Below are 26,617 nucleotides of genomic sequence, written 5' to 3'. Positions count from 1 at the left end.
CTACACAACTTCGTGCTATAATGAATTGTGACCCAACTACATGCAGCTCACCATTCAGCTTCTCACTGTCGAACGATAATGATCTTCATATGACTTTAAAATGTCGAGTTTGACGGTGGAAGTTGTGTAATGAATGACTAACAGCCGCGAGTGAGAATGTAATTAGGAAACTTCAACGAAAAAGTCTTGCGACGAGTGAGTAATGTCGAACGCTGCATTTCAGTTTCATCAACACGGAGGCGGGTATGAATATTTATTACAAAGAATTCATACATTTAGAGCGAAACCAGGGTGTGAATTCATACATTTCGCGTGACGCCGAAGTTGGTATATAGTTGTGAAGTCATCACTTTGATTGATGAGAATATGTGCGCACACGATATTCGAGTTCTCCTCATCAATAACCAACGTAAATTCATCCAATAGCAACCAGTAATTGTTGCTTATCTTGTAGACGTGACCGATAAAAGTGGTCTACAGTTTTGACCAAAAATTGACAACTTTTTATCAAATTTGTACACATGCTTAAAAAGGTTAATGTTAAAGTTAAAAAAGTTTAAGGTTAAGGTAAAAAAGGTAAAGGTTTAATCACTCACTTGGAGTGAAGAGGACGCCGTTCTTCCGCCACTTGATGGCCGCCGCTGGCTTGGCGTCGCTGGCCTTGCACGTGATGGACAGCGACTGCCCGGCCTGCACGGTCAGGCTGGCCTCCGACCGCTCGATGGTCAGCGAGCTGGGAGGGACTGTGCAGGGAAGGAGGGTATATATTGCTTGGAGGGACTGTGCAGGGAAGGAGGGTATATATTACTTGGAGGGACTGTGTAATGGAATAAAAGATATTAGGCGCTTCTGCAAGTTTCGAGACAAATACACCAATCAATATCCAATAATTCTCGACAGTAAAATATTTTATGACTATTCATTTACACTTGAAAAAATGTGAAAGTTAGAGAATAAAGATTGTGATTATTGGAATATATCTACATAAATAAAGTCAGACTGAACTAATGCCAAAATCTTGATTGAAAGCAGGTTTTTAACATTATTGTTGCGATATACCATATTCGTGTAATAAAATAATTAGACGAATTCACAAAAGTTCAAAAAATGAGGAATGCGTAACAAAACAAAGTTTGCTGTGTAATTTTAAGGCTGTGCATCTTGCTGGTCCATCTGATATACTTGTGCTGTATATCTCAACAAAAAGTCAGTGAACTGAAATTTAACATTTTGTAATTACCAAAGCACTGCAAGCTTAAAAATAGTATATACAAAACACAGCTATATTTAGTTTAAACAATTGAAATTTTTTTTAGCAACTTACTGGACGACTTTAACGCACTGGGACGGAATTTCATGTATACCGGCACGGCTGATGGTAATTATTTTCCGTAAGCATTTTTTCCGCAAAACACTATGTATTTAGCAAGCAAACACAACAGATTAGGAAGATAAAATCGCAATCTTAGTTTTGAAGGTAAATAATAAAATTTGCCTTTATTTTGAGCAATTTTTGTAGCTAAAATATTATAACGTGATTGCCTTACGTAACTTATTAACCATCAAAATATTCAGTTAATTGATCACGATTGAAGATTTCCTACCATAGGTTACACACCATGCAGGTACTGAATACTAGTTTTACTGCCGTATAATTATAGTTACAATCGTTTGTTAACTAAAGTGATCGGTGTCGAAAATTATTTTTAATCGTATATTTAGCTAGAAACGGCGATTTTACTGTTTAAGTTCGATAGAATACGTATTTTAAAGAGGGGTACATCTTTGAGCAGCAAGTTGATTACAAGTTTATTTCGCTAAAATAACGTTAAATCAAAGTTGTTTGTTAACTTAGACTTTAAGTTAAAGCAATTTTGTTGTTTTTTTAAATAACTTAAAGCGGCTCGGCAGGTGAGGGGAGCAGCACGCACTCTCAGAAAAATCAATCGGTCACATTGTCCAAACAAATAGTGACGTACTAGCAGACAGCGGATGAAGCATTAATAAACCGGGACTGATAAGCCTTCTTTATTCGGTACAAACTGGGTCAGAATGACCCACACAGGCGCATATAAAGTGCATCTCCATTCGGACACTGTCCCCCTTATTTCCCTGAGTGTAGGGCTACCGCGCCACGCTAACACAGGAGCGCAGCAGGAGGCCTCGTGTGGGGCGAGACGACGACTCGAATAGCGGACCAGCAGATCGCGTTAGCACCTCGGGGGGGAGGGGGGTGTGGGGTCTCACTATTGGCAGGGGGGGAGGGTAATATTGGTAGCGAGGACGATCTACGGTAAAACTATTATGTATACGTATTTATCTTGTACATAGTATAGTACAATATTGTATAGTATAGCATAGTTTAGCATAGTAGATATAGAATAATGTAGTATAGCATAGTATACTATAATCGGCACTGAAGAATAGGTCATATGTTTGGCCTACCGCCGATTCTTGCAATTTTCGTAACTTGTTCACACTAGCCTAATATGAAATACGGGGCGAATGATTATTATGACGGAGTGAGCGTAGTGGAAACATCAGGAGATGATTTGTAACAGGAGGAGATGGTGAAAAATTCGGAAATGATTTGTTAAGTAATTTTTGAGGTATCATAGATGTGTAAGAAAATCTGGTAATTTAAAACACGTTCGGAGCGAACATTCGAAAAAAATTGTCATGAAAATAGTAGGCAAGTCACTCAAGCAATTTTGAATACTGACAGTTACATTTGTAACAGCGAACACTAAATAAAAAGCAAGTTCAAAAGCGCGTAAAGTGTTCACTACTAAAGGAGATATTTACAGATAAAATTAATTTATTATTTTTAATATTTGTGGAAAATTCATTTGGTGGAGGCACTCGATTCCTCTTCGATGAATTGAATTGTTTGAACAACCTAACAAGATGTAGATAAATCCTAAGAAAAAGCCGCGTTGAACGAGTCTTGTCGCAGGTGTTTAGTAATTGGTCTTCTACGCGAAGATACAAAACGTTGCAGCAAGTGATTTAGAAAACTTCATGTCTAAGATGGGATCAGAAGAAAGGGCAGAAGTCAAGAGATGTTGCTTGACGATACAAAGAATGTTCAGTGACAATCCCAGGTATAGACTGAGGAATTGACAACAAAATCTCATGTCCATCCCTGAACTTTCAGTTAATTGCACAGTTTTGATTCAAGTTAGCAAAGTATACTGGTGGATGCATGGAACAAATGTATTCATGACGTTAAAACTCGAACATATCTTTGTCAGGTAAAACTGCTGCACATTCAATAAATGAAAAATGTTTCATTATACCTTCAGTGGATACCAAATACATGAAATAATAATTCTGTTAGGGGGTGTCGAAAACAAAGGAAACTCACGGCCAAAAATCACCTACCGAGTGAAGAGCGCAGAATGTTATTGATGGTAGAGTGTCAGCTACAGAGCACTTGAGCTCAAAAAGAAGGTCCAGTTATACCGGATTATTGCCTGCGGTTCGTCACAACTACTTCATTTAATGATAGTTCTTCTCACGCCTTTTTTCATTTTTATTTTTCTCACGCTTTTCTCATGTTACTTTTGAACCAATTTATATGCATGTCAAAGTATTTTTTGCTCTTCGAGCACTTAGCGCCAAATATTTTTTGTATCCGCAGTCGCTTTCAGGTGAAGGATGTATTTCTTCGAGATTCATCATAAAGAGAAGACAATTTGATTAACATATTAAGGCTGTAGAAGTACTAACCTTGCAGTTTCTATAGTACGGGAATCATTACCGACTCAACTGAGGTAATTCCTTGACAGTACAGAGGCGAGGTCGGCTCACTCAGCTGTGGCCAACTATTATTTAATTATTGAGGACGCATTCGCTCCCCGGCGGTGCCAAGGCAAAGGCTCGCGCATCCATGGCTCGCTATTATTTACAACACTGAGGTGAAGCTCAGTCTCTAGTTCAGCCAAAGCAAGGTCAACTCGCCCAACCATGTCTCATAATTACTTGAAACAGGCCAGGATGGCTCAGTGGTTACATTTCAGAGTAATTTACAGCAGTGATTTGAGGGTTCAAAATCAAGCAAGTTGCGAGAATTCAGCGATATTCTGAATCGTCGATCCATTTTAAATGCCAAACAATGTCTAGTATCGATATGGCCTATTCAACGCCGATACAACTATTACTGTTACTTAAACAGTAGAGTAAAGCTGACCCTATGGTCTTGTCAAGGCAAAGTCACTCACCCAGTACGGTGAGCACGGCTGGCGCGCGGATCTGCCTTGCGTTGTTGAACGGCGTCACTTGGCACTGAAATTCTCCATCATCGTCCAGCGAGACGTTCAGGATACGGAGATTGTGAACGCCGTCTTCTGCATTGCCCACCATCTGGTATCGAGGCAGCCCTGGCAAGGTTCTGTTAAATCCTAAAAAAAAAGAAATAAGAATAACCCTTACAACATAATCTAATCACATTGTTTGATGTTCTTCCCGATATTGCAAAAAATTTAAGTTGTTCGTCAAATTGAAATTGATATTATCTGTTTGTCTTAACACTCAATCTAGAATAAAAAATGCCAGTTCGTGCCAGAATTTAAAGGTCAAAATGACAGGAATGCTGGCACTTTTATATTGCGTCACAATCTTCATCTGGAAAAGGAACACCGAAAATCTGTATAGCTGGGAATAAGTCGATAAATTGATCGATGTTTTAAGAGACAAATTTACAGGATGAAAATATCTATTCTCCATTGCAAGATCATTACAATTGCGTTTAAATTATTTTCTCAACACATTTTCACAAGACAGCAACTGAGTAACAACAAAACGACCAAAAATGCGGGTGTGCAAATTCGCCTATCTGATATTCCGCACTGGAGATCTCGGGACCAGCATCCAATGCAATCGAGTTGACTACCTTGGCCCCAACAATCGAGAGGTCGAACAATAAAGATCGTTGGTCAGAGAGGCTTGTTCACGGCTGGCAGATCCTTCGTTTAGCAGTGAATCTTCCGCAATGTTTTTGCATCATCTCGCTCAAAGTAAACTGGCAAACAGTAAATAGCCTGTGGATCCGTCAACATTTCACATTTTCCTAGCGTACATTGGGAAGAAATTTCACGTTTAATTTTGATTGGTGCTTGAAGAGTCCCGCTATTTTGCCCGCGATTCGTCAAATCATGAAATTTTAATTTCTTATGCACTTCTTGAAAAATAAAAATCGCTCCCAGAAAGTGAAGTAGTAGGTAAAAATAAATGCAGATGAAGCAGAGAGATCTAAAATGAAGCAGCTTGTTTCTAGATAAAAAAAATTATGTTAGGAGGTATATAGAATTACAAGGATCAGAGATAACCTACATGCAGCTGAATAACAATTTTTAAATATGAATGCGAATTTGTGCGAAGAATGCAAGAACAAATAGTTTTCCATTTCTTAATGTTCGTATTTTAAGTAAAATATTCGAGAACGAATCCTTTGATAATCCTTTAATACAGAATACTATAGAAAAATAATAAAATCCTATGATGATGACTACAGGGGAGACATCATAACATTCTTCACTAGCCGTTGACTAGTTCATCAAATTCAAGACATGGATTTTTTAAATTCAGGAGACTTTGGTAAAACCAACTCTAAAATAATGGGATTATCTGACAAAAGGTGGCTTTGTACTGTAGCATAGATGGCGCAATTAAGAATTAATCCCATTGAAAATATGGAAATTTGATTAATGAACAACATATACACGTTTCCAAAATGTCTTATGCTGTGATGTAACATCAAATTTCTGAAGCCACGAATGCTCATGTTTTTCGAAAATAAAAATCAGTTAAGCTGATTTATTAAAAGGTCATAGATTTTGTACAGCTGGTCACTGACTAGACGTTACCAAATACTGCAACAACGAACCATGCACACACATGGTAAACAGTTGCGAGGCCATCTTCTTCTGGCCACTAATTTTGCGGATACCATCACTGTTACCAAGATACCCCGTGTCGCAGCCGCGTTTGATCCACTGGGCATTCTCCTGCTGGTAACTGACTTAGTAAATACCATCATTTTTACTAAGGACTATTTACATTCGTCACTAAGCCGTACTTCATCTACTGAACATCCCCTTATCGGCAACTGACTTCACGTCTACAATAACCGTTCCTAGAACAATGCTTACCCATGCATAGCGAAGCCGCGTTTGGTCCACTGGGCATTCCCTTGCTGGCAACTGACTTACTGAATACCATCATCGTTAGCAAGGACTATTTACATTCGTCGCTAAGTCGTAATTAATCTACTGACCATCCTTTTGTCAACAACTGACTTCATGGCTACAATCACCGTTCCTAGAACTATGCTTACCCATGGCGAAGCCGTGTTTGGTCCACTGGGCATCCCCTTGCTGGTCGTCCACCTCGCACAGGAGCAACACGTCCGATCCTACCACAGCCTCCACGCTAGAAGGACGCACTCGGAAGCTCTGCTTTCTCGCGAGACCTGGAATAAGAGAAGAATTTCTTTAGTGGCATAACCCAGTTGGTATCAAGTAATATTGTCCAAGCGAGAAGGCAATAACAATAGAGTTGCATTAGATTAGTAAGATAAGGTTACATGTCTAAAACCTTGAGATTCTAGCCGACACCAAATGACAAAGCCTAATTATACCCTTCAAACAGAAAGTGTTCGAAAGAATTCATATAACATAATTCATCATATAAATTTAAGTGAATTTTCCATGAATTTATAGAAATTTTTACAGGCTAAGATATTCTAGCTGCTACAAAATATCCATCGGGGCTACAATTAACATGAAAGAATTGATCAATAATCATAGAGGTTAATTAAAACGTCTTCCAGAATGTCTGAATCAACACAATGTTTTTCTGTAACTCAAGGGCAAAATGCATTAATTTGCACGAAGATGATTGTTGTACACCGAAAAGTGATTTACTCTTCGTTGTACGTAAGTGATTTAAAATATAAAGCTGAAGCAGACTGCAGGGACGTAGCGAGGCTATGCCGCCCAGATTGCTGATATCGAGTTACCAGCTGCTGATCTCGCGTTACCGAAGCGCGTTACCAGCCGCTGATCTCGCGTTACCGAGGCGCGTTACCAGCCGCTGATCTCGCGTTACGCTGCTGCCCACCATGGATCGCAGCTCTATAGTCACTGAACAACGCGTTATGTGCGCTCTCGTAAACAACCACGGATAGTAAGTCAACAAACAACTCCTACAAACTCAACAGCTTATAACGTCACTGGAAATCTTAGCGTTAAACGCAGTTTTCTAGGATTTGAAAAGAAAGTATTCGCTTCAAAAGACACAAAACGGTGACGTAGTATGAAAAAAATAATACGAAGTGGGACACTCGGCCAGCGGAGGTGCTGAAATTGGGCAATGTTAGTTTAATAATAGTGTTGTTGTTGTTGCTCATATGGTGGTCATAGCAACTTTCTTTAAGTACGTCACCTCAATCGCAGAAAGGCGGAGGAGTAAGATTTATTTGACGAGAAATTTAGGAACTACAAGTTTTTGACGTTTCCATAACTTTGACATGAATTAAACCCATACGTGGAAAAAAGAGCCAAAAATAACTTAATTTTATCCTTGATAAAACAGCAAGGGAGTGCAATGATGAACATTACCTGTATAACCTATGGATACAGGCGACACTGAGTAAGCCAATTAAAGTTAATTCAGCGTTTGTAATTGATCTTTCACGCGTATAATACGAAAAAAATGGCTCTAAGTGAACAATTAATTAAACATTGAATTTAACGCGTTGAGTAACTAAAAAGAGGATGTAAATTTTGTTAAATATATCCCACTAGCAAACTTTAAGTCTAAAAAGAGCGGCAATTTGATTGCCGTCACATGAACTGAGTTCCGGAATTGCTTAATAAGCCGGGCAGACTGAACTACATCACACAACCAAGTACGAGTTAGATAATCGTGAAATAATACGAGATTCAAACTATAAACATCTTACGGCTCTTAAATATCTTGGAAATAAGTTACTTTTTCGCAAACGTTGAATCTACCTACTAAAAAGCAATGTCTCATCTGGCAAGGCTGTAAAGGATCAAAGCATAAAATAGGAACTATGCTAATTTTCTTCAACGTACACACATGGAAGTTACCTACATCTTATTTTGAAATGAAATCATTTTTGGCAACAGCTTTCGAGATTGTTGTCAAACTAAACGCTTTCCCGAATTTGATCCTGAAATGTTATGGTTTCGACAACGGAATTTCCAGAATGCTCCCGGATGATTTGTGTTCCCTTTTTTAGTTTTAATCATTTATTTTTTGATTGCACAATATTAACAAGGGCAACTGGTGCTTAAAAGTTCTACTTGCAGAGCATTGATGAAAAATATGCGATGAAAGACGTATGTATCGATAATACATATAAGCAATGAAAAATTCCAGCTTGTCATCAATAATTAAGTTAAATTTCACGAAAATGCATTAATAATTTCAAGTTTATCTAAGAACACATTCCTAGAGGCCATTAAATTCTGCTGAACACACGAAGTCGAGTCGAAGGTTAAGACGATGAATAACCAAAGGATCGAATTAGCTGTACAGACCAAGTTGTAATATCCTATAATTACATGAAAGAAAAACAAATAAAATGATAAAACGAATTTAAATCGGCGCATTCAACCAAAAACTGCCAGCTGGTGATCTTCGAGTGCTGATAATTTGCTTCATAATTCGTCGATATATTACGCAGAAATTTTATAATGTTGCATCAAAAGCTTCCATAGATTTAATCTTCGGCATTTAGCGATACCTGTCTTTCAAAGCAACAATAATATAGCGTTAAAAATTAATTATGCTGCGATAAGAGAGGAAAAGATAAAATCAACGAAGATAAAACGTGCCGATATCAATGTCATGTAAGTAAAATATGGAAATTAATGTATGGAAATGAAATCAATAAACTAAGACACAAAACGGACGGAATACAACGTGTTCAATAATAACACAAGTTAATACGAACGATGGAGGCATAATTAAAAATAATTGGAAAATTTGAGCGCCTTAAAGGTAACCCTATATATATATGATCGAGTGAAATGTATAATGATGAGCGCCAGTTATATGTACATGTTCCACACATGTAAAAGTAGTGCATCTCAATGAGAAGAAATAATGCAAATAATATTAACGAAGATATCGTAACATGAAGAATTTTGAATACATTGATCCGTTTGCGTTATCATTTTGTGTTATCATCTATCAATAATTGCATTATTAAAACACTGCAAAATATGCAATTGGTAAATGTAGTGCATTTGAAATAAAGCTAACCCACTATCGAAATTCGGAGTTAACATAATTTAACACGATCAGGTTTACATAATTTTCAAGCCACAATAAATGATGTCGAGACCAGCTGAGCTGCACCACCAAAATCCGAGACAAATTTTCCGCTGATCACAGCGGCTAATTTCGCTAATTAATGAACGAGCTATTTGATCACGCCTGCATCTGAGCGATTGTATTGCGATGAACCACATGTACATATTTCCGGGTGTTGAATATATTCGACAGAATTCAATATATCAACATTTCTTTTTAAAATATAATTTCATTTGGAAATAACTATACTGAGTTATAATTAAAATTCTGAAAACGACACGACTCTTACTCCAGGTCCATTCTATATGCGTCGACGTATTCGGATATTTCCAACAACGCTCAAAATTTGTGCTTTCTGCTTTGACGTTATGAAAACCCGCTTATCAAACATCTGATTAGAGATTATTAGAAAATTTAGAAAGGTTTTATAACGTTAGTGGTTTAAAAATAATGAGTCCAATTACATTAAATACCATTTGTGACACGGTGCTAAACGCACCAATCGGATGACGCAAAAAAAATCACGCAGATCAACTAAAAATTATTAACACTTATCTCAAAGTACGAAACGTGCTAACAATAAAGCAAAGGACACATCGGTAATTAATAGTCATCGAGATAATTGAGTGAATAACATAAGCAGCGATGGTGATACGATGGTCATTTAGTTTTTGGGCCTCTCAAGCGCAGGGACTTGATCGTCAAAGTTCCCAACATAATAACGTGCGAGAAACTCGTATATCATAGACGCCCGCTACAGAGAGAAGAAATTTAGCATCATATGGCCGGCAGTAATTGTTCTTGTCACTCCAAAGCTTTTTCATTACTTTCAAAAGTTTTCAATGACAAAATAACAATGCAATGCCGCAGTTGAGAAGAATTTAGAATTTAGACTCCGTGCGCGCAGTAACTTACAGATGAGCAGAGAGAACAAGGCTGGGTTTTATTAGTTTATTGGGTAATTTGATGCAAGTTTGCAAGAGGAGAACAGGAATAATTTTGCAACTTCACTCACTAAAGTGAATGTTGAGACGCAAGACGGTGCTGGGTGGTGAAGAGGGGAACAGTCAAAAAGCATGCAAGATAAGTATCAGGGCCTATACTTTCAAAAAGTCAAGAGATCGTAAGTTCATCAGCCAATCATATTGACGGTCTTTCAAGCAAAATCCACCAATCATAGACAATAAAATAGAGCGTAAGTACTTACGTTAACTTAGCGAGTTTTGATAGTATGGCCCCAGGATATCTTGTTTATTCACAACTTATTTTCAAAATTCGTATTCAAGGGGAAAAACTATATATAGCAGATATGTCAATTATTGATTCAAACAGCGCATGTATATAAGGATAGAGTGTAGTCAATGATTCACAAATACAATGTTAGAAACATGTAGATTAACTTCTATAAGATCATGCAGACAACTATAGGAAGATGTGCAGCCCATTTCAAATTCAGGGTATCGAACTGCTAGCAGAATTGGATTTATTCAGAATCTAACACGAAAGTTTTACTGGTAATTCATTTCGCGCCGCTGACGTTTATCAATAGATTGTAGTTAGCGTTTGCATTAACAAATGTGAAGATGAGCGAGCAATAGAGATGCCTGAAATAAGCTGTACATAATAGCTCAGTTCCTTCCCGTGAACTTTGCGTACGTGAATACAAGAGTTAAGATTCATCGCAAAAATTAAGCGCTGCAACAGAATTAGGAAGCTTGGAACACACCGAAGTTCAAGCTGAGGTCAAGCTAAACCAGAGATCATGAACGTTGGCCCTAGGAGTTCGTCTCAAGAGACGAGCCTGCTGCAGGAATATTTATCTTATAACGAGAAGAAGCTTGTAAACTAACAAGACTTATCAGCCGCACTATAAAAGTTTGCCGCTTCCTGCGCTGCAGGAGATGGTATCCTGGAAACCACGTTGTGGCGATACAGAGAGGGCCGCGCACTTAGGTGTGAATTTTTAATGAACCTAATGCATAATGATGATGATGGAATTTAAAAACTTGTACACTTTTCGTGTATAAAAATTACCACATAATACATGAATGCGCGATTGTAATTTTTCTTACATGGATAAAGAAAATGAGTAAAAATAATTGTGAACTTCACTTATACAATAAGTCGGTAGATGTGGAAGGAGAATAACTTTCCGTAGTCTCAAAAGAAATTGAATTTTTAGCTTCGTTAGAAGGTCAAATTACATTATCGTAATAATTTGTCCAAAGAAATATATAATATTAATCAAGATATATACAGCAAAGCTCGAATCTATTACAATAAATTATATCACTAAAGCAGAAGAGTAAGAGGATCAAGTGCAGCAGCTCATCAATATCCTATAGTAAATTAATTGGAAGCACGAAAGACACAAACGTAATATGAATACGGAGAGCAAATCAATCGACCTAAAGATGGATAAGATAATGATTGAAAATTAGTAATAATAATTATTTTTTATAACAAGCATCAATAAAAAATTATATTAAATATAGCTAGGCAAGTGTAAACGCGAACACGCCTTCTCATTATAACGAACAGCGGTACAGGAGTCAGAGTTGTTCGTGAACGAGTTAGCATCTCTTCGAAAAATACCAGTGGAGCTGGTAGTATTAATGATCGAAATTTCGAATATGTTGGAATATGATTACAATTTACGACAAAAATGCATGTTGCAAGCTCGATGTTTGGGGATTTCAGCATTTGCTCTCGAAATATTGCAAGCTTGTACGTGCGATTTTTTGCAATGCAGTCTTAGCATATTTATCTTGCCTGTTACGCCATCGATTTTAGCGTAGAAAAAAAATGAAACATTTTTAGCGTCGTTATAGGAGCCCAAGCCGAGCTATTCTGCAATGATCTTTGGACTTTTAAAACCTAAGAACAAGTGGGGAAAGAAATGTCAGAAAAACAACCTACATATACAACATGATAAAAACTTAAGATATCAAGATGCGTTCTGGATAGTTCCTAAGTAACAATTGCTGAGGCAATTTTTATTATTATTAGCATTATTAATATTATAAGAGCATTTTTAACTTCAAAGCATACCTATGCTCTGCAAAAAAAAAACAGATTAAATAATTATTGGTAAATCCCGATCAACACAAGACGACCAAATTGACCAAAAACTCAAAACTGAAAACTTGAAAATCTGAACTGTTAACCTTCCCTAATGAACAGAGTATATAAAAAATCGTGTTTTTAATGAAAAATAAGACAGAGAAAAACAAGGAACGCCAATGTAAGAAACAAGAATTCATACTTATTTACCTACCTACTCTTTAACTAAGAATGATGGAGACCGCTTGTTGTTTCTAAATGCTCATATTCACATTAAAAGAGACACCATCATTACATTACATTATATAATATTACTGCTACATTATTACAGCCATGAATTTAGCATGAAGATGCTTCAGTAGCTGCACTTTCAAAGGCGTAGGGAGTTAGGCTAAAAACGAAATATTTCGGGCATTTTACAAGTAGGCTCTGTATGGGCCTTTTCAAATGTTAATGGTACATACGACTTCATTAATTGGGCAAATTTCCGTGACAAACGTCACATCAACTGCAAGAATAGGAATAACAGTTAAAGTTGAATGTTCGGCTAAAAGATGTGTTGCGAAAAGATCAAAACAGTCTCATACTCGTGTATTGAGATCATTAGAAAATTAAGAAAATGGAACAGGTTGCGGTCAGTGATAACGTCGTAATTTATTATACAGGAGCCAAACTTTCAAAACTCTCTAGGTGAACTTAAATATTTACGCTCTATTTTCTTATCTATGACTGGTGGATTTTGCTCGAAAGGCCGTCAATGGTTGGCTGATGAGCTTACGATCCTTAACTTTTTTTGAAAGTATAGGCCCAGAAAAATCCTTTAATTTCCTACTGCTAAGACAATTAAATTAAAAAATCTACAATATATAACAGTATTTCAAGAAATGCTTCTAAATTATTTAAATCACATCAGTTTGTTAGATTTCCTGTTAAAACGTTATTTTTTTAATGTTTATCTCTAGAACAATGTCACTTATTCTCTTGTTACAAGTAATTATGGTTCCGAATTTAAACGACTTGATCTAATCTAAGCGACCCGCAAGTTCTCCATTAAAGCTCATTACGAACATCCGAAGAAACTGGAATGATCGAGCTCGGAGCTCGAATTTTCGAGCCAGACTCACTTCCCAATTATAAATAGACTAAAAATAACAGATACTACTCCGAAGAATGTTCAAGTATACTCTAAAAATATACCACGGAAGTCTCGTAATAAATGAAGAAGTTTTTTCAATTTCTTGTTTGTTCAAGAAAATGGAAAAACCCGTGATCAAAATTGAGTCGATTTTGGACAGATGCCGGCGTCGGGATTCGAGTCACGTGAAATGCAGTCACACAAACGCTGTTAAAGGCACAGGAAACCGAATCATCTTGGGATACAGAAAGAGTTTACGAGAGGTTACAGTGGAGAGGAGGAGGGGACGCGGCGAGCATCAGGTGAATCTTATTCTCTCAGGACGAGACGCGTCAATTATACGCGCAGAGCGGAAACTGGGGTCGTTGAGGTCGGTGAGCAGCAGACGGCTTCAGGGGTTGTCTCTCCCAAACCTCGCTGCCTCCAACCCAAAGGCAATCTCACCCTAAAGCTACGGAACTCAACATTCAAAAAACCTTTCAGGTTGCATAAAAAGTTTACACTGTCATCTCCAAGAGTAGAATTTGATACATTGATGTGTCAAAAAAGCTTAGCTTAAAAACTCACTCAACGCCAAATTAGAATAATCGATAACACCATACAAAGCATCCTCTTAACGCCCTACAATCGCTTGTTGATTGACGTCAGCCTAACAATCGTCGCTCGTCAGCTTTATAATAGAAATATTCTTGACTGGTCTAGAAAAGTTAGACTTCATTTCACTACAGGCTAAGTAACGGTAATTTCCCTCACAAGCTTGAAGCCAAGGACCTTTGAATGAAAAATGTTAGCGAAATTCATTTTACGCGCGTGAAGATTTTAACTGGAAAGAACTCAGCCGCGGTAAATAATTAGCTAATTGCTTCTAGCGAAAAGCTCTTATTCTTAAGTACGAAAACAACGGAATTTTGTCGTACTCATCATTCCTCCTAGAATACAGCATCACGTGAATAAGAAAACTTCAGAGCTTCCAATGGTTGATGCCAAGCTCGCCGAGATTTTCTAGAAAAATCGTGTCTTGCATGCGACGCTACAGTGTAAGCAAAGCTTAGGAAAAGCTTTTGTCCACCAAGCGCGTCAAGTGCGGAAACGTGCACTGTAGATCTTTTCTTTACGAACTTAAAACATGTGCATAATCCTAATGGATTTTTAGCAAATCATCCTCAGTAGCAGCTCACACGGAAAAAGTCGCGCGATAAAATCAAAGTTGAAGATTGGATGTGACTGAACACAACGTTATTTTGTTCAACAATCTGAAGAAAGGCTCATTCGAGAATGGCAAGACACAATACAGCGAGGGCTTTGCCAATTTTTAATTTAGATGACGATTCAAATTTTTGCTTTCTTCTGGATTCTATTTGAAATTTAATTTAAGGCCAACAAGTCCAGCAACCTTTGAAGCTTGTTAAGCGTATTGCGGCTGCATGAATTACGTGTCATGTGATGTATAAATATTCATGCTATACATAAATATCCATGAGAAAGCTACTTTCCGAATAATTCACGGTTAGAATTATCAAGGAAACTGCTTTAAATTATGGTACACATGGAAAGGTAAGCACAGAAATTCTGAATAATGCTTTCAAATTGCATCATACGTTGAAGCTCAGAGCTCAAGAATATGCTATCCACATGGACAGCATTTCATTCTTCCATCCATAAGGTTTGGTGTCGGAAGCTGGCAGCAGTTGCGCATTGATTCGTGTGGTATTCTAAGCCCGGAACTTTTATGGTCAGAATATTTCCAGACACGGCGCATCTCAGGAGAAAACTCGACAAGGGGCAATAAAACACGACGCTGATATACAGCAGTCCTAGGGCAGGCAGGCTTCGTATGAAGGCGCCTCTGCAATACAATCCAAGCAAGGAAATAAAACAAGTAAACGACACGGGAGCAGAACAGCAACAGCCATCATGGCCGGTTAGCACGGACCGGCAATCCAACTTCACTAGACCACACACAAATAAATATATTTTTACGCCCGTACATTTCGTCCTCCGCCCCGGCAGTAAGAGTAAAAAAATACTCATAAAAATTACACGAACAATCAATGTCACAAATTGGGTTTCTAAAAATAAACGAGATGGAAAAAGCTCTGCGAGCTAGAACACTGAGTGGAAATACAAAAATGAAAATGGCAGCAATTCCGAGCTTACGACTCCTTCCTTTAAAAGCAACAAGGAGGGTAATAGTTTTGAATAGGGAACGCATAAAAAGAATTTGTAATCTACTCGTATATGTCAAAATGAACAAATTGAAAATTGAGTATCATTTTTGTTGGAAAAAACACCAAACTCTGGCAGCACACGCAGTCCAGGTAGAACCTCCCAGCTCTGTTGGCAGCACACACAACTTAGGTAGAAGCTCCTAGCTTTCTTTCAGCCCACGCAGTCCGGGTAGAAGTTCCCAGCTCTGTTAGCAGCACACTTAGCCCAGGTAGAAACTCCCAGCTCTGTTGGCAGTACACGCATCCCATGTAGAACTTCCCAGCTCTGTTGGCAGTACACGAATCCCAGATAGAACCTCCCAGCTCTGTAGGCAGCACAAGCAGTCCAGGTAGAAGCTCCTAGCTCCCAGCCCTCGTGCGCAGACCCAGTAGAGGGTGCGGCACCGAGGGTCGTAGTCCCTCAGGTGATGGCAAGCGCGGCTTCAGATCGTTCGCAGCGAGCGAAGAATGCAGTAAGCGGATCGAGGGTCTCCCTTTGCACCGCGTGGCTGAGGCACAAACTCTGCAGCAAAAAGGGCAGGCGGAGCTGAAAAGTTTTAGTGCACAAATTCTTCTAAAATTTTGCTCTGAAGTGTCACGTTTGTAGAGTGCAGTGTTACGATCATGTCAATAAAACACTCTGCTAGGCCTCGTCAAAAAATAATAGCCTTGGGGCCACGTCAATGAGTTACAATGCTGAGGCTACGTCTTCATTTACACAGCTGTGGCCAAGTCAATCATGTACACTGGTGGGGCCACGTCAATAAAGTGTATTGTTTAAACAGGAGGACGAATTAAAGATTGAGAGGCACGTCTATAAACAACACAGCAAAGGCCTATACCAGTAAAGCACCATGGTTAAGCCACGCAATGCATAGCAAAGCAAGGACCATGTCAATAAAGTGGACGGCAATGTGCACGACAAAAAGTCCCACAGCAAAAGACATCGTCAATAAAGTTTGCGCACGAAGACTCAGCAAAGAAACTCACTCGAAGTGGTACAGCATATATCTTGGAAAAAATCCAAGCCTGGACTCGGTCTTTCTCGACGACGAACGTAACTAAGGTGTCGGGTTCTTGAGGAGGATCAGGTGCACTCTGGGAAGATTGTCCTGCAGTCGTCTCCTGGGTCTCTTTAGGAGTCATGTTTCTTGTTTCCTGCGCACTTTTTGGGGGCCACCATCCTTTACTTAAAGTGTAGCTGCCGCCTCGGTCTTAAGTAATTGTATGAAGAGTGTACGGCAGCAAAGAAGCGTCACACGCTCTGGATGAGTGTGGGCCAAAATGCAGAGGAAGTTCTCGCTCATTCAAGAGAACACATGTGTACATGGCGAAGTACAAGCTCGACTTGAAACTTCATACTAAAGACGCACACACACAACAGCTCCACACCACACACCGACCGCCGCTGTACCTTCTCTGATGTAGCTCAGTATGCGCGCGCTCTCGTCGCCATAAAGAAAATTCCCTCCATAACAACTTAATCAAATAAAGCTCGTAACTTGCGCTGACACCCTCAAGCTGCCGCGCTCCACAGAACTGCTCAATTATCGAGACGGGGAAAGAGAGCGTGATTGAGTCAGGCAATAGATGGAAACCGACGACGATCTGTATGTATACTGCAGGCGTCTGTAGGGTTGGATATAATGACATCGGGGACATTGTTTATTCCTAGCGATAGAAAAAATGAGGTTCAAAGGGAGATGCTGCCCCATCACAAATTGATACGCATCGATAACGCGTACGAAATAAAGCAGTTGATCAAATCGCTCATAAATAAACATTCTAATAAATTAGGTGGATCTGCTTAAACTCGAAGCATTGAGAATTTTTAACCGGCTTTTGACAGATACGGAAGATCTAACCTCTTAACAAAAATAACAAAAACATTTGAACGAAGCGAAATTAAAAGACCGATACCGAGAAAAAGCGCATAATTTCCATTCGTCGAGAAAACATCTAAAATTCCGAAAAAGCGTGCTTCACAAAATTATTTGTTTTTGCTTTACTCCAAGTTTAAAATAATTTTAGTTAGATAATTTCAAATTTTGTGCAGCGCACATAACTCGAAATCAAATGCAAGAAGACATGTAAGACAAAGCTGATACTCAAGGTAAAATAAACTTAAGTCAAAATTTCAAACAATGCCTGAAGCAATAGCGAATTTGATATGAAATGCCTGAACAATGCCTGAAGCGACTCCAAATTTGATCTGAAATATTCTTGATGGCTTGCTTGAATCTTATTAAAAGAGTTGAACATCTGCTTGAAAATAAGGCGTCAAGACTATCGTTGGCCGTTATGAAATGCATCCATCGACTACATTAAATCTCAGTTTTGATTCGTATTACAAATTTGTGATAAGGCAAGAATCTTCAGCTTCCATCATTCTTCATCGACCTGCGGCCTAAATATATATGCTAGGAAAATATTTTAATGCATGTTTTTCTGCTCTCTGCGTCCAGAAATCGGAAGTAACTTGCAAGCAAACGAGAGCCTCGGATTGCCCAATATACCACAAACCAGACAAGGTCTGTCGCACAGCGCTCTCTAAGCCCCGAGCTCCCATAAGTACGAAGCTGCTATAAGTATCACCAATTTTCTGACACTACTTTGAATTAAAGCCATGCAATATCATGATTTTTGCTGCGCTGATCAGCACAGATTAGCCGGGATGCTGGCGTGATTACATCGACAACATCGCAGGCGACATAGACATCGTATGAAAAGGATGCTAGTACAAGCGAAGGTCCAGTGAGACCAGAAGTGTTTTGCAACTTATGACCTGAAGCCGACGGTAGCACGTTTGTTCATCATTAGGATAATCTGCAAAATCAACGATAAAGTCAATACTTTTGCAGTCATCCTGATGTGAGCAATAGCGAGGCAACAAAGGCGTGAAATACGCCAAAAAGAATCCTATAGGAACATGGTTGTTACGATGAGGGCGAGCGAAGGAACTGAAAGGAGTGAGCTGTAGGAGACAAGGAACATAAACGATAAATGAATTGTTATGGGGGGAACAACGACATTGCGTGGTTATTACTTTAGCGTTATGTTTTGAGCGACCCTCCACGAAGCATTGAATATATCATTCTATGAAACGAACGAGTAGAATATGGAACTATTTATGACATCAATATATGATACATTGAACTCCGACGATATTATTTTCAATAAGATTTTACAAGCCGTCCTGTCAATCGAAGATGTAGAAAACTAAAACATTTATTTTAGATATTTCAAGACATAACGACTTGTGTAATCATATGCTCGACAGTAAAAACAAATACATTTATTTCCATAACACAATCTCTTTAAAACTCAACTAGCCGAAACGTTAATGAGACATCGCATCTAGGAGGTAATCACGAATGCAATGTAAATTTTGTCCTAATAGCGACCCACTTTCCTATAACCACAGCACGAGTAGAGAGCAGACGTAGCACGTTGGCGTGTAGCAGCTGCGTAATCAGCTGCAGGAAATATGTCAGATCGGACAGAGGTTATCCGCCGGTGTGTAATGTGGATGAATATTTTGGGTGCGGCGACACTGATTATGTTCATGAATTTCCTGGTTTGCAGCTATTGGTCTTGCAGCAAAAAAAAAAATATGAACGACTGCAATAACTCACGTGCTTGATTGACTGAGCGATACCACATGAATGTTTGAATTGTCATAGTCAAACTCAATAAATTATTGACCATCATCGAAATAAATCTAGGCATGCAATGTGGATGAAAATTTAGAATGTGAATATTCGCATACATGCAAAGCGGTTCTTAGCACGACACCGCCCGCAGCCTCGCACGTATCCGTCCACAGCCTCGCACGTATCCGTCCACAGCCTCGCACGTATCCGTCCACAGCCTCGCACGTATCCGTCCACAGCCTCGCACGTATCCACGTAAGCCGCCGCAGCACGGTGGCCGCAGGACTGGAGCGAGTGTCCCTCTAGCAGCTAGTAGGCCATCTCCTTTATTCGTTCGGCTTAGACAAGCCCACACGCGCCTCAAACGCTCCTACAACGGATCACTGACAGTCACTAAACGCTTCCTACAACCTTTTAACAAATGTTCGAGTTCACTGCTTCAGGGGGATTTCTCGTGGAAATGTACTATTGTACCGTGATGGTGATTTTTAGGGTGCCACTCTCTCAAAAGGAACGAATGGATTGGTGGTCCATAGCAGCTCATTGCAGGTTTTTTCGAGCAAAAATATAAAACAAATTCAGAAGATTCGTTCAATTTAGAATTTTTTCTTCTGCTAACTGATTAGTCAATACATCAAGCAGGGGTTGAAAACGTTATTTTGTTCGAAATTGCAGCAAGTTTACAAAATTTGGAGTCTAAAATTATTAGAGACGTTTTTGAAGTTGAACGATTGATGAATATCTGTGATTCATGATGAAAGAATCACACAATATAATTGTTTATGGAAGTACGATCTTATTTGCAATTGATCTTAAATTACCCCAAATAATATTGCCAAACTCAATAAACCACCATATATCTTTAATTGAATATTTCTCAACAGAAATCAATCTGTTGAACCATATTTATTTTTCGACAAACTCTCACAACTTTACAAATTTATTCGCACGTCTGCCATGCCAGGCGTTTCTTCAGCAAACAATATTACCGGCACAGAATGGACCAATTTTTATAAACTTGAAAGCGAAATTGTTTGAAATGGCATTACGGCTGCATAAAAACTCCGAATATAGAATTATATCTCAGTCTAAAGTATTCAACAGATAGTATTGCATCTCTTGAAAAATAGAAGACATTGCATCAATTGTTGTCTAAAGACCAACAATTAAATTACGACTTGTAGGAGAATTCTCGAGAGTTGCCTCGACGTGGACACCAAACAACAACACTTGCTCCGCAAATGTACCAAAAAGTCGCAGTTTTCCACACCAGCTTTTTGTTTTCGGGCAATAAATTTCAGGAATGGACAGTTCGTGCAAGTGCGGTTCGAGAATTATCAGTCTGTATCTATTCGATATATGCTTTAACAGCGAACGTAAGAATCTGAATGTGGACCAGTAGCTACACAGAATTTTAAATGGCGTACAAATATTTAGCGGTAATAGACTTCGTCAAATCAGCTCATCACCAATACATATTAATACCAATACATACGTTGAGACATATTTAAGTACATATTTTTATACGTTAATACATAGGTATTTAAAATCAAACGAGTATCAAATACGATCAGTATTGCATGGTGCTTCCAATGTGAATGATCATGTTGAAGAATTACCCGGTTTACAAAATTTGGCCCTGCACCAACGAAAGGCGAATAGTTTGGTGATTTGAACGATTATCAAATAAAGCTTCACATAACCATAAACAATCTCATAGAATTAATAACTATAATTGATATAAACAAAAACTCACACCTCGTGTACAGTGCAATAGATCTGAATCTGAATTTATTTTTTGACAAACTTTAAAAATGCATTCGTTTTTAAGCTGCATTTATTCGTTCATTTATTCGATGCATTTAATCGATCTCAAGCTGCAAACGATTATCTTTCAAATTAATTCAACTTGATCGTAATAAGTTTCCATCAAACGCTTGGTCCAGCAAGATAAAAATACACACAGATAACCAATATAGTAAATGTAAATTGGATTCCGCTCTGTGAATGCTAGAATGAAACATTTAAAGATGTTTCTAGAAAAAAATCAAGTTAAACTCAACTGGATATGACGCAATAAATCTCAAAATACCAGTGACAGATATTTCTAACATTTTTAATGTATAGTTTCCGCTGTTCAATTGATGTTTAACAGCAACTCTTATCAATAAATCTTATCAAATTCCCTTGATAAATTCCTCCGTTTCAAAAGAGAATTTTTACAGGCATTATGCAAGCGATAAAATTCTTAGCTTCAGAATAAAAAGCGTTACATTTTTGTTAAATTCGATAACATTATACCTCGGGGGAGCAAAACGAACTTAAATACACGATACGACTACGTGCAATAAATTAGAGGTTAAAGTCCACCAATTTGAACCTCCACAAGTAGACTCCAGTCGATTGGTTTTGATAGTTTTTGGAATGATTGTTCGTGAATTTCTTATATGCAATGGAATTGTTCTTTGTTCTCGTAGCGCCTTGAACGCGAGGCGCCTTGAATCTCAAGCTGCAGTGCGGACGATCCGCAACGTCTGCATCTGCATGAATGCAAACTGAATGCAGGGAGGAATACCTCCATGTCTTCATANTAAATGCATCTGCATGAATGCTAAATGCATGCAGCGAGGGAGCTCCTAAATGCATCTGCATGAATGCTAAATGCATGCAGTGAAGAGACAATACCAGTGTGCAGTGCGACGCGTGTCACTGGCCGGTTAAATTAATGAACTGAGCCAAGTCCTGCGAGTTTATATAACACAGAAATCCCAGTCTTGAAGGTACTGAGTCAAGATGGCAGGTCAAGATTTGGTGCTGCATGATGCCATAGTTTTACTTTATTTCCACTTATAATCTATCAAGTCTAGAAAAACGTCATTAAAAAAATAAAATTACAAACGTTAGACCGAATGAATAGAAACGCATTCAAAAACCGATACCATCAAATTGCAGCGGTAAATTTTACTCTACGTAAATAAATAAATTTAAAGATTGCTCAGTCAGTTTCTTTTAATTGCAATGGAAAAAATCACGGAATCAATTAAAATTAGTAAGATTTTGCAAACAATACATAACATAGTTAACTAATGGAATACGTATTCGCAGAAGAACAATCTTAAATAAAGTAAAAAATCCATATACGTTTGATCCTCAAGTGACATTGCAAAAGAAATTCAATGTCATCCATTTCAGACTCATTACTACACCTCGTTACAAATTTGCACAAACATACGCTCTCGATTTCAAAATTAATTCTAGTGCGAACTGCGGAGCCTGAGGGAAACACGAACGCGTGTCGTGCATTAGGCGATTGGAGAACCCCCCGCATTACGGCTCCCTGAGAACACTATTATTACGAATATTTAAATGATTTACACGAGCAGAATCACAGGGGATGCTGCCGTTTGTGAACTGATACAAAACTTTCAGATCAAAGCCAATAGGGAATCGAAAATATCGAGTCCGAGTAACTAAGGTAAAATGATTACCGTTCCATGTTTTTGACCATAATCGACTAGCGAAAAAATATAGAAATTAAACTACATATTAATGATCATGAATTTAGATTCATTATCTGCGTTTCAGCCGTTGCGTTATCGTGCTTTGTCTATGTAATATTCGGTACGATGAAACTGCGTCTAATCAAAATGGAGACTCGAGGAGTGAAGGAAGATGCTGGTAGCGTTAGCTCCGCGGCGAGTGCACAGAAAGATGTTGATTGTAAATTTTTAGAGCGATGACATTCGCTATTCACAGACAGTACAAAGCGAAAAATATTTTGTACCAATTAAACGACTTCTATGCCTATTTCTAAAGTCAGCAAATCGTTCGATAACTAAAATAAGGTGTAGTTTCATCTTTACCTCGAAACCCTGCCGATCTTTATATGGTACGTATTCATTTCTTGCATGCAAAAGCCTTAGTGTAATTTGCAATACGAGTTGCTTCGTCGTAAATACAGTCATCCTTCAAGAGACTGGGGCGATACAAACCAAATTAAAATTTCAAAAAACCATCAGAAACCAACACCGTAGATAAGTATTCATTAATTGTAGCAGGAAATGACTTTCTAAAACGGAAGAAAATAAACTACTACACACTTCTACTCGTAAGATATTGGCAGGATTCACCGCACTCATGCGTGGGACTGAGATACTTTTAAAACATTACACACTCAAAAAATCACTCATTTTATCAGTATTAATATGAGATAAACTTCTCCAGTTTACAAAGAAAAGTGTCTTCAATAATTACAATCGCCTAGAAGAAACTCGGCTGCAATCGCAGATTTGCTAAAAAAAACTCCTTTAGTTCAGCTTGCACGTTTCTCATCGCTTCTTCACCGTGCAACTTCAAATTGGCGCTTCCGAGTAACTGCGCGCAAATTGACCGCCATCATATCTCGGCAGCAGGGTGAACACACGTGATTAAAACGAAGAATGTTCTTCTCGAAGTCAGAAAACAAGAAATGAAACTTTCCAGCGTATATGTGAAAGCTCCCATGCAGATTACAAATATTCTACTTTTGCGAAAAAGATCAAGATTAGAATTGCCAATTGAATTATGACCGCAAAGATATTTATACAAGACATTTCAGGCATAGGTACGAGCGTGTGTGGTTCTTAACGTAACGTTACTGAGGGTATACGAATGAATTTGAATAAAGGCATAAATAATAAATAGCCTTTGTATATAAATAACCTTTACCCTTGTTTGCTGGCCCGTTGAAGGTATACAGAACACACATGCATGCAGTGGTAAAAATTTCACTGTTTATCAGGTTGCTAATAAAATTGAGTTCTATTTATGCTCTTTGAATACCCCAAGCGGCTAATAATATTTTGAACAGCAGACCATAAAAATAATCATTCAGCACTAATAATCATTAGCACATCCAATATGTGCGGAAAGAAATGATATAGATATTTACGGCGCGTGCATAAAATAAGGAGGTAACATTTTTCACTGTTATTGTATCAATTATTGTATTTTCTATTTTGATAGAAACGGCAGTTGCAAGTACAATTAACATAAATTCTTTAATCGTATGAAAAAATATATTAAAAAAAAAACTACGCAGTGGTAATTAGCACTCAAACATTTCAAATCGAATTACAAGGATTATAATAATTTTTTATCAAGTAGCGAATGAAATAGGATTAGAGTTCGTTAACACTCTTAGAACACAGGAGACCTCAATTTGGGAAGTCAACTAGACGGGACCTACAAAGTTTCAATTCTAATTCAATGTCTTCCATCACAAACGAAGTTAGTCTATGTCCCTGCGCTGCAACCAAACTGAAAAAACACGCACTTGAGACAGTGAGATCAGTTCTTTCTGAGCTCAGAAGACAGACACTCTGCATTATAAATAACCGTTTCCATGTATAACGAATAACCTATAAATCATAGGGGCTCAGAACTGGCATGAAAGATTGCCGAAATTTGCCAAGTAAGACACAAAAGCTGGACTCGTTTCGGATGACTCGATCTGCAGATGCCGCGGCGTACAATATGCGGCCGCGGCATGAGCATGCATTCGCTCACGAGTCCGTGCGACACGCCAGTCTGTCTTGAGGTGAAGATGTCAAGAACTGTTCCAATTTAGTACAGGCTTTATGATGGAGAAATACGATGAACATAAAATTCATATTTGTAACGGGATGTAACCAGTTGTAGACACCATTTGTTCCGGATCTTAGACAAGACAAAAATAAGATACCTCTTGTTCAGGATCTTCAGCATTGCGAATACGATATAAGTTTGAGTCTCATTTGCATATAGCTGACATCTCCTCAATAGACGTACTGTTCTTAGAAATTAAAGTATTATGCCTGCCTATATACTTCCCCTTTCTAAAATTTAATATATTTGATTACAACAGGAAGGATCCATTAAACAGGATTGAAAGGTTTATTCCAATCAAATAATAACTAAATTTCAAATAATGACTTAGTTGATATGTATAAATAAATATTAAATTTACCTTAGAGTGATATCATTCGATAGAAAAAAGAAAACGAATTTACGTACCCAACTTAGAAGCTATAGATTTAAAAAATAAAATAATATTGACACCCGGTCTCTATGAAATGCTACCAGAACGCATGCCGAACTATTTCAAGGAAAAGACTCAGTGGAAATTCTTAGCCTCTTTAGCAGTGACAATCAGGACACTCGACGTCGGCACCAAAATAATCCGGCCATGATTTCCGAGTAGGCAGATAACCGAGATTATGGCGCTGTATCATCCGGACACATCAAACGTCTTGGCCAGAGCATGATCTTCTTCATTGATGGGCACTCACACTAACCGGTTAGCGCGTCTGCTGCGACAACAGCAACAAGAGCAGCAAGTTTCCCACACTTCGGCGAGTCTTGCGTGTTGTATATGAGTCTTGCGTGTTGCATGGGCCCAGCGTGTTGTACGAGTCCTGCTTGTTGTACGAGTCTTGCGTGTTGTACGAGTCTTGCGTGTTGTATGAGTCTTGCGTGTTGTATGAGTCCTGCGTGTTGTACGAGTCTTGCGTGTTGTACGAGTCTTGCGTGTTGTAAGAGTCATGCGTGTTGTACGAGTCTTGCGTGTTGTACGAGTCTTGCGTGTTGCTTGTGTCCCGCGTGTTGTGAGTCCTGCGTGTTGTGCGACTCCTACGAGTAGCATACGAATATCGTCGTAGGACCACTACGCCTAACACGCCCAGTGATCAAATGGAAAAATTATGACATTCATAGGATAATCAAAACATAAATTTGTTTGAAAAATTGAAGTTTACTCTAAAAATAAACTCAAGAACCATTTCTCAAGTTTAATTCATAGAAAAATACGAGATTACGAGTACAGATTTTATGCAGACTAATAAAAAATTATCATGAAATCTAACTTCATATTCAAAGAATTTTTCCGTCCGTAGTTTTCAGGAATTGCAAATGCAACAGAGACACCTTGAACCATGCGATGCGCATCTATATATGTATAGAACTAGTCGTACTGGCCCAACCCTTAGGCTAGGGATACAATTACCGTAGTCAGTGCTATCCGACAAATAGTTAAGTACCAGTGTTAACAGTCAACGACTGGTAAATTACCACCGTTTAATAAGATGGCTTTGGAAGCCCTAATTAGAAATACATGCAATACATTAGATTTTTCAAGCTCATCTGCAAACTTAGTTTGAAATTCAATTAGTACAGTGGATATTAATAAATGATAA

At 38.3% G+C, this 26,617-nt stretch overlaps 1 protein-coding gene across 3 annotated transcripts in view; it reads right to left on the bottom strand.

Annotated features, from left to right (window-relative positions):
• The window catches only part of LOC108664788 (nephrin), a 65,275-nt gene that overhangs the window by 24,822 nt on the left and 13,836 nt on the right, over window positions 1-26,617 (bottom strand). For all 3 annotated transcript variants that reach the window (XM_018151475.2, XM_018151476.2, XM_047881805.1), the window contains exons 2-4: window positions 6,338-6,472; window positions 4,224-4,403; window positions 597-743 (exon numbers count right to left, since the gene is read on the bottom strand). In XM_018151475.2, the coding sequence (XP_018006964.1) occupies window positions 597-743; window positions 4,224-4,403; window positions 6,338-6,472 (462 nt within the window). The remainder of the gene's footprint in view (window positions 1-596; window positions 744-4,223; window positions 4,404-6,337; window positions 6,473-26,617) is intronic.

This window comes from Hyalella azteca, unplaced genomic scaffold, assembly GCF_000764305.2.
Source record: "Hyalella azteca isolate HAZT.00-mixed unplaced genomic scaffold, Hazt_2.0.2 contig8859, whole genome shotgun sequence".
Lineage (NCBI taxonomy): Eukaryota > Metazoa > Arthropoda > Malacostraca > Amphipoda > Hyalellidae > Hyalella > Hyalella azteca.
Note: the sequence above shows the minus strand (reverse complement) of the source record. Positions and strands in the feature narration are given on the sequence as shown.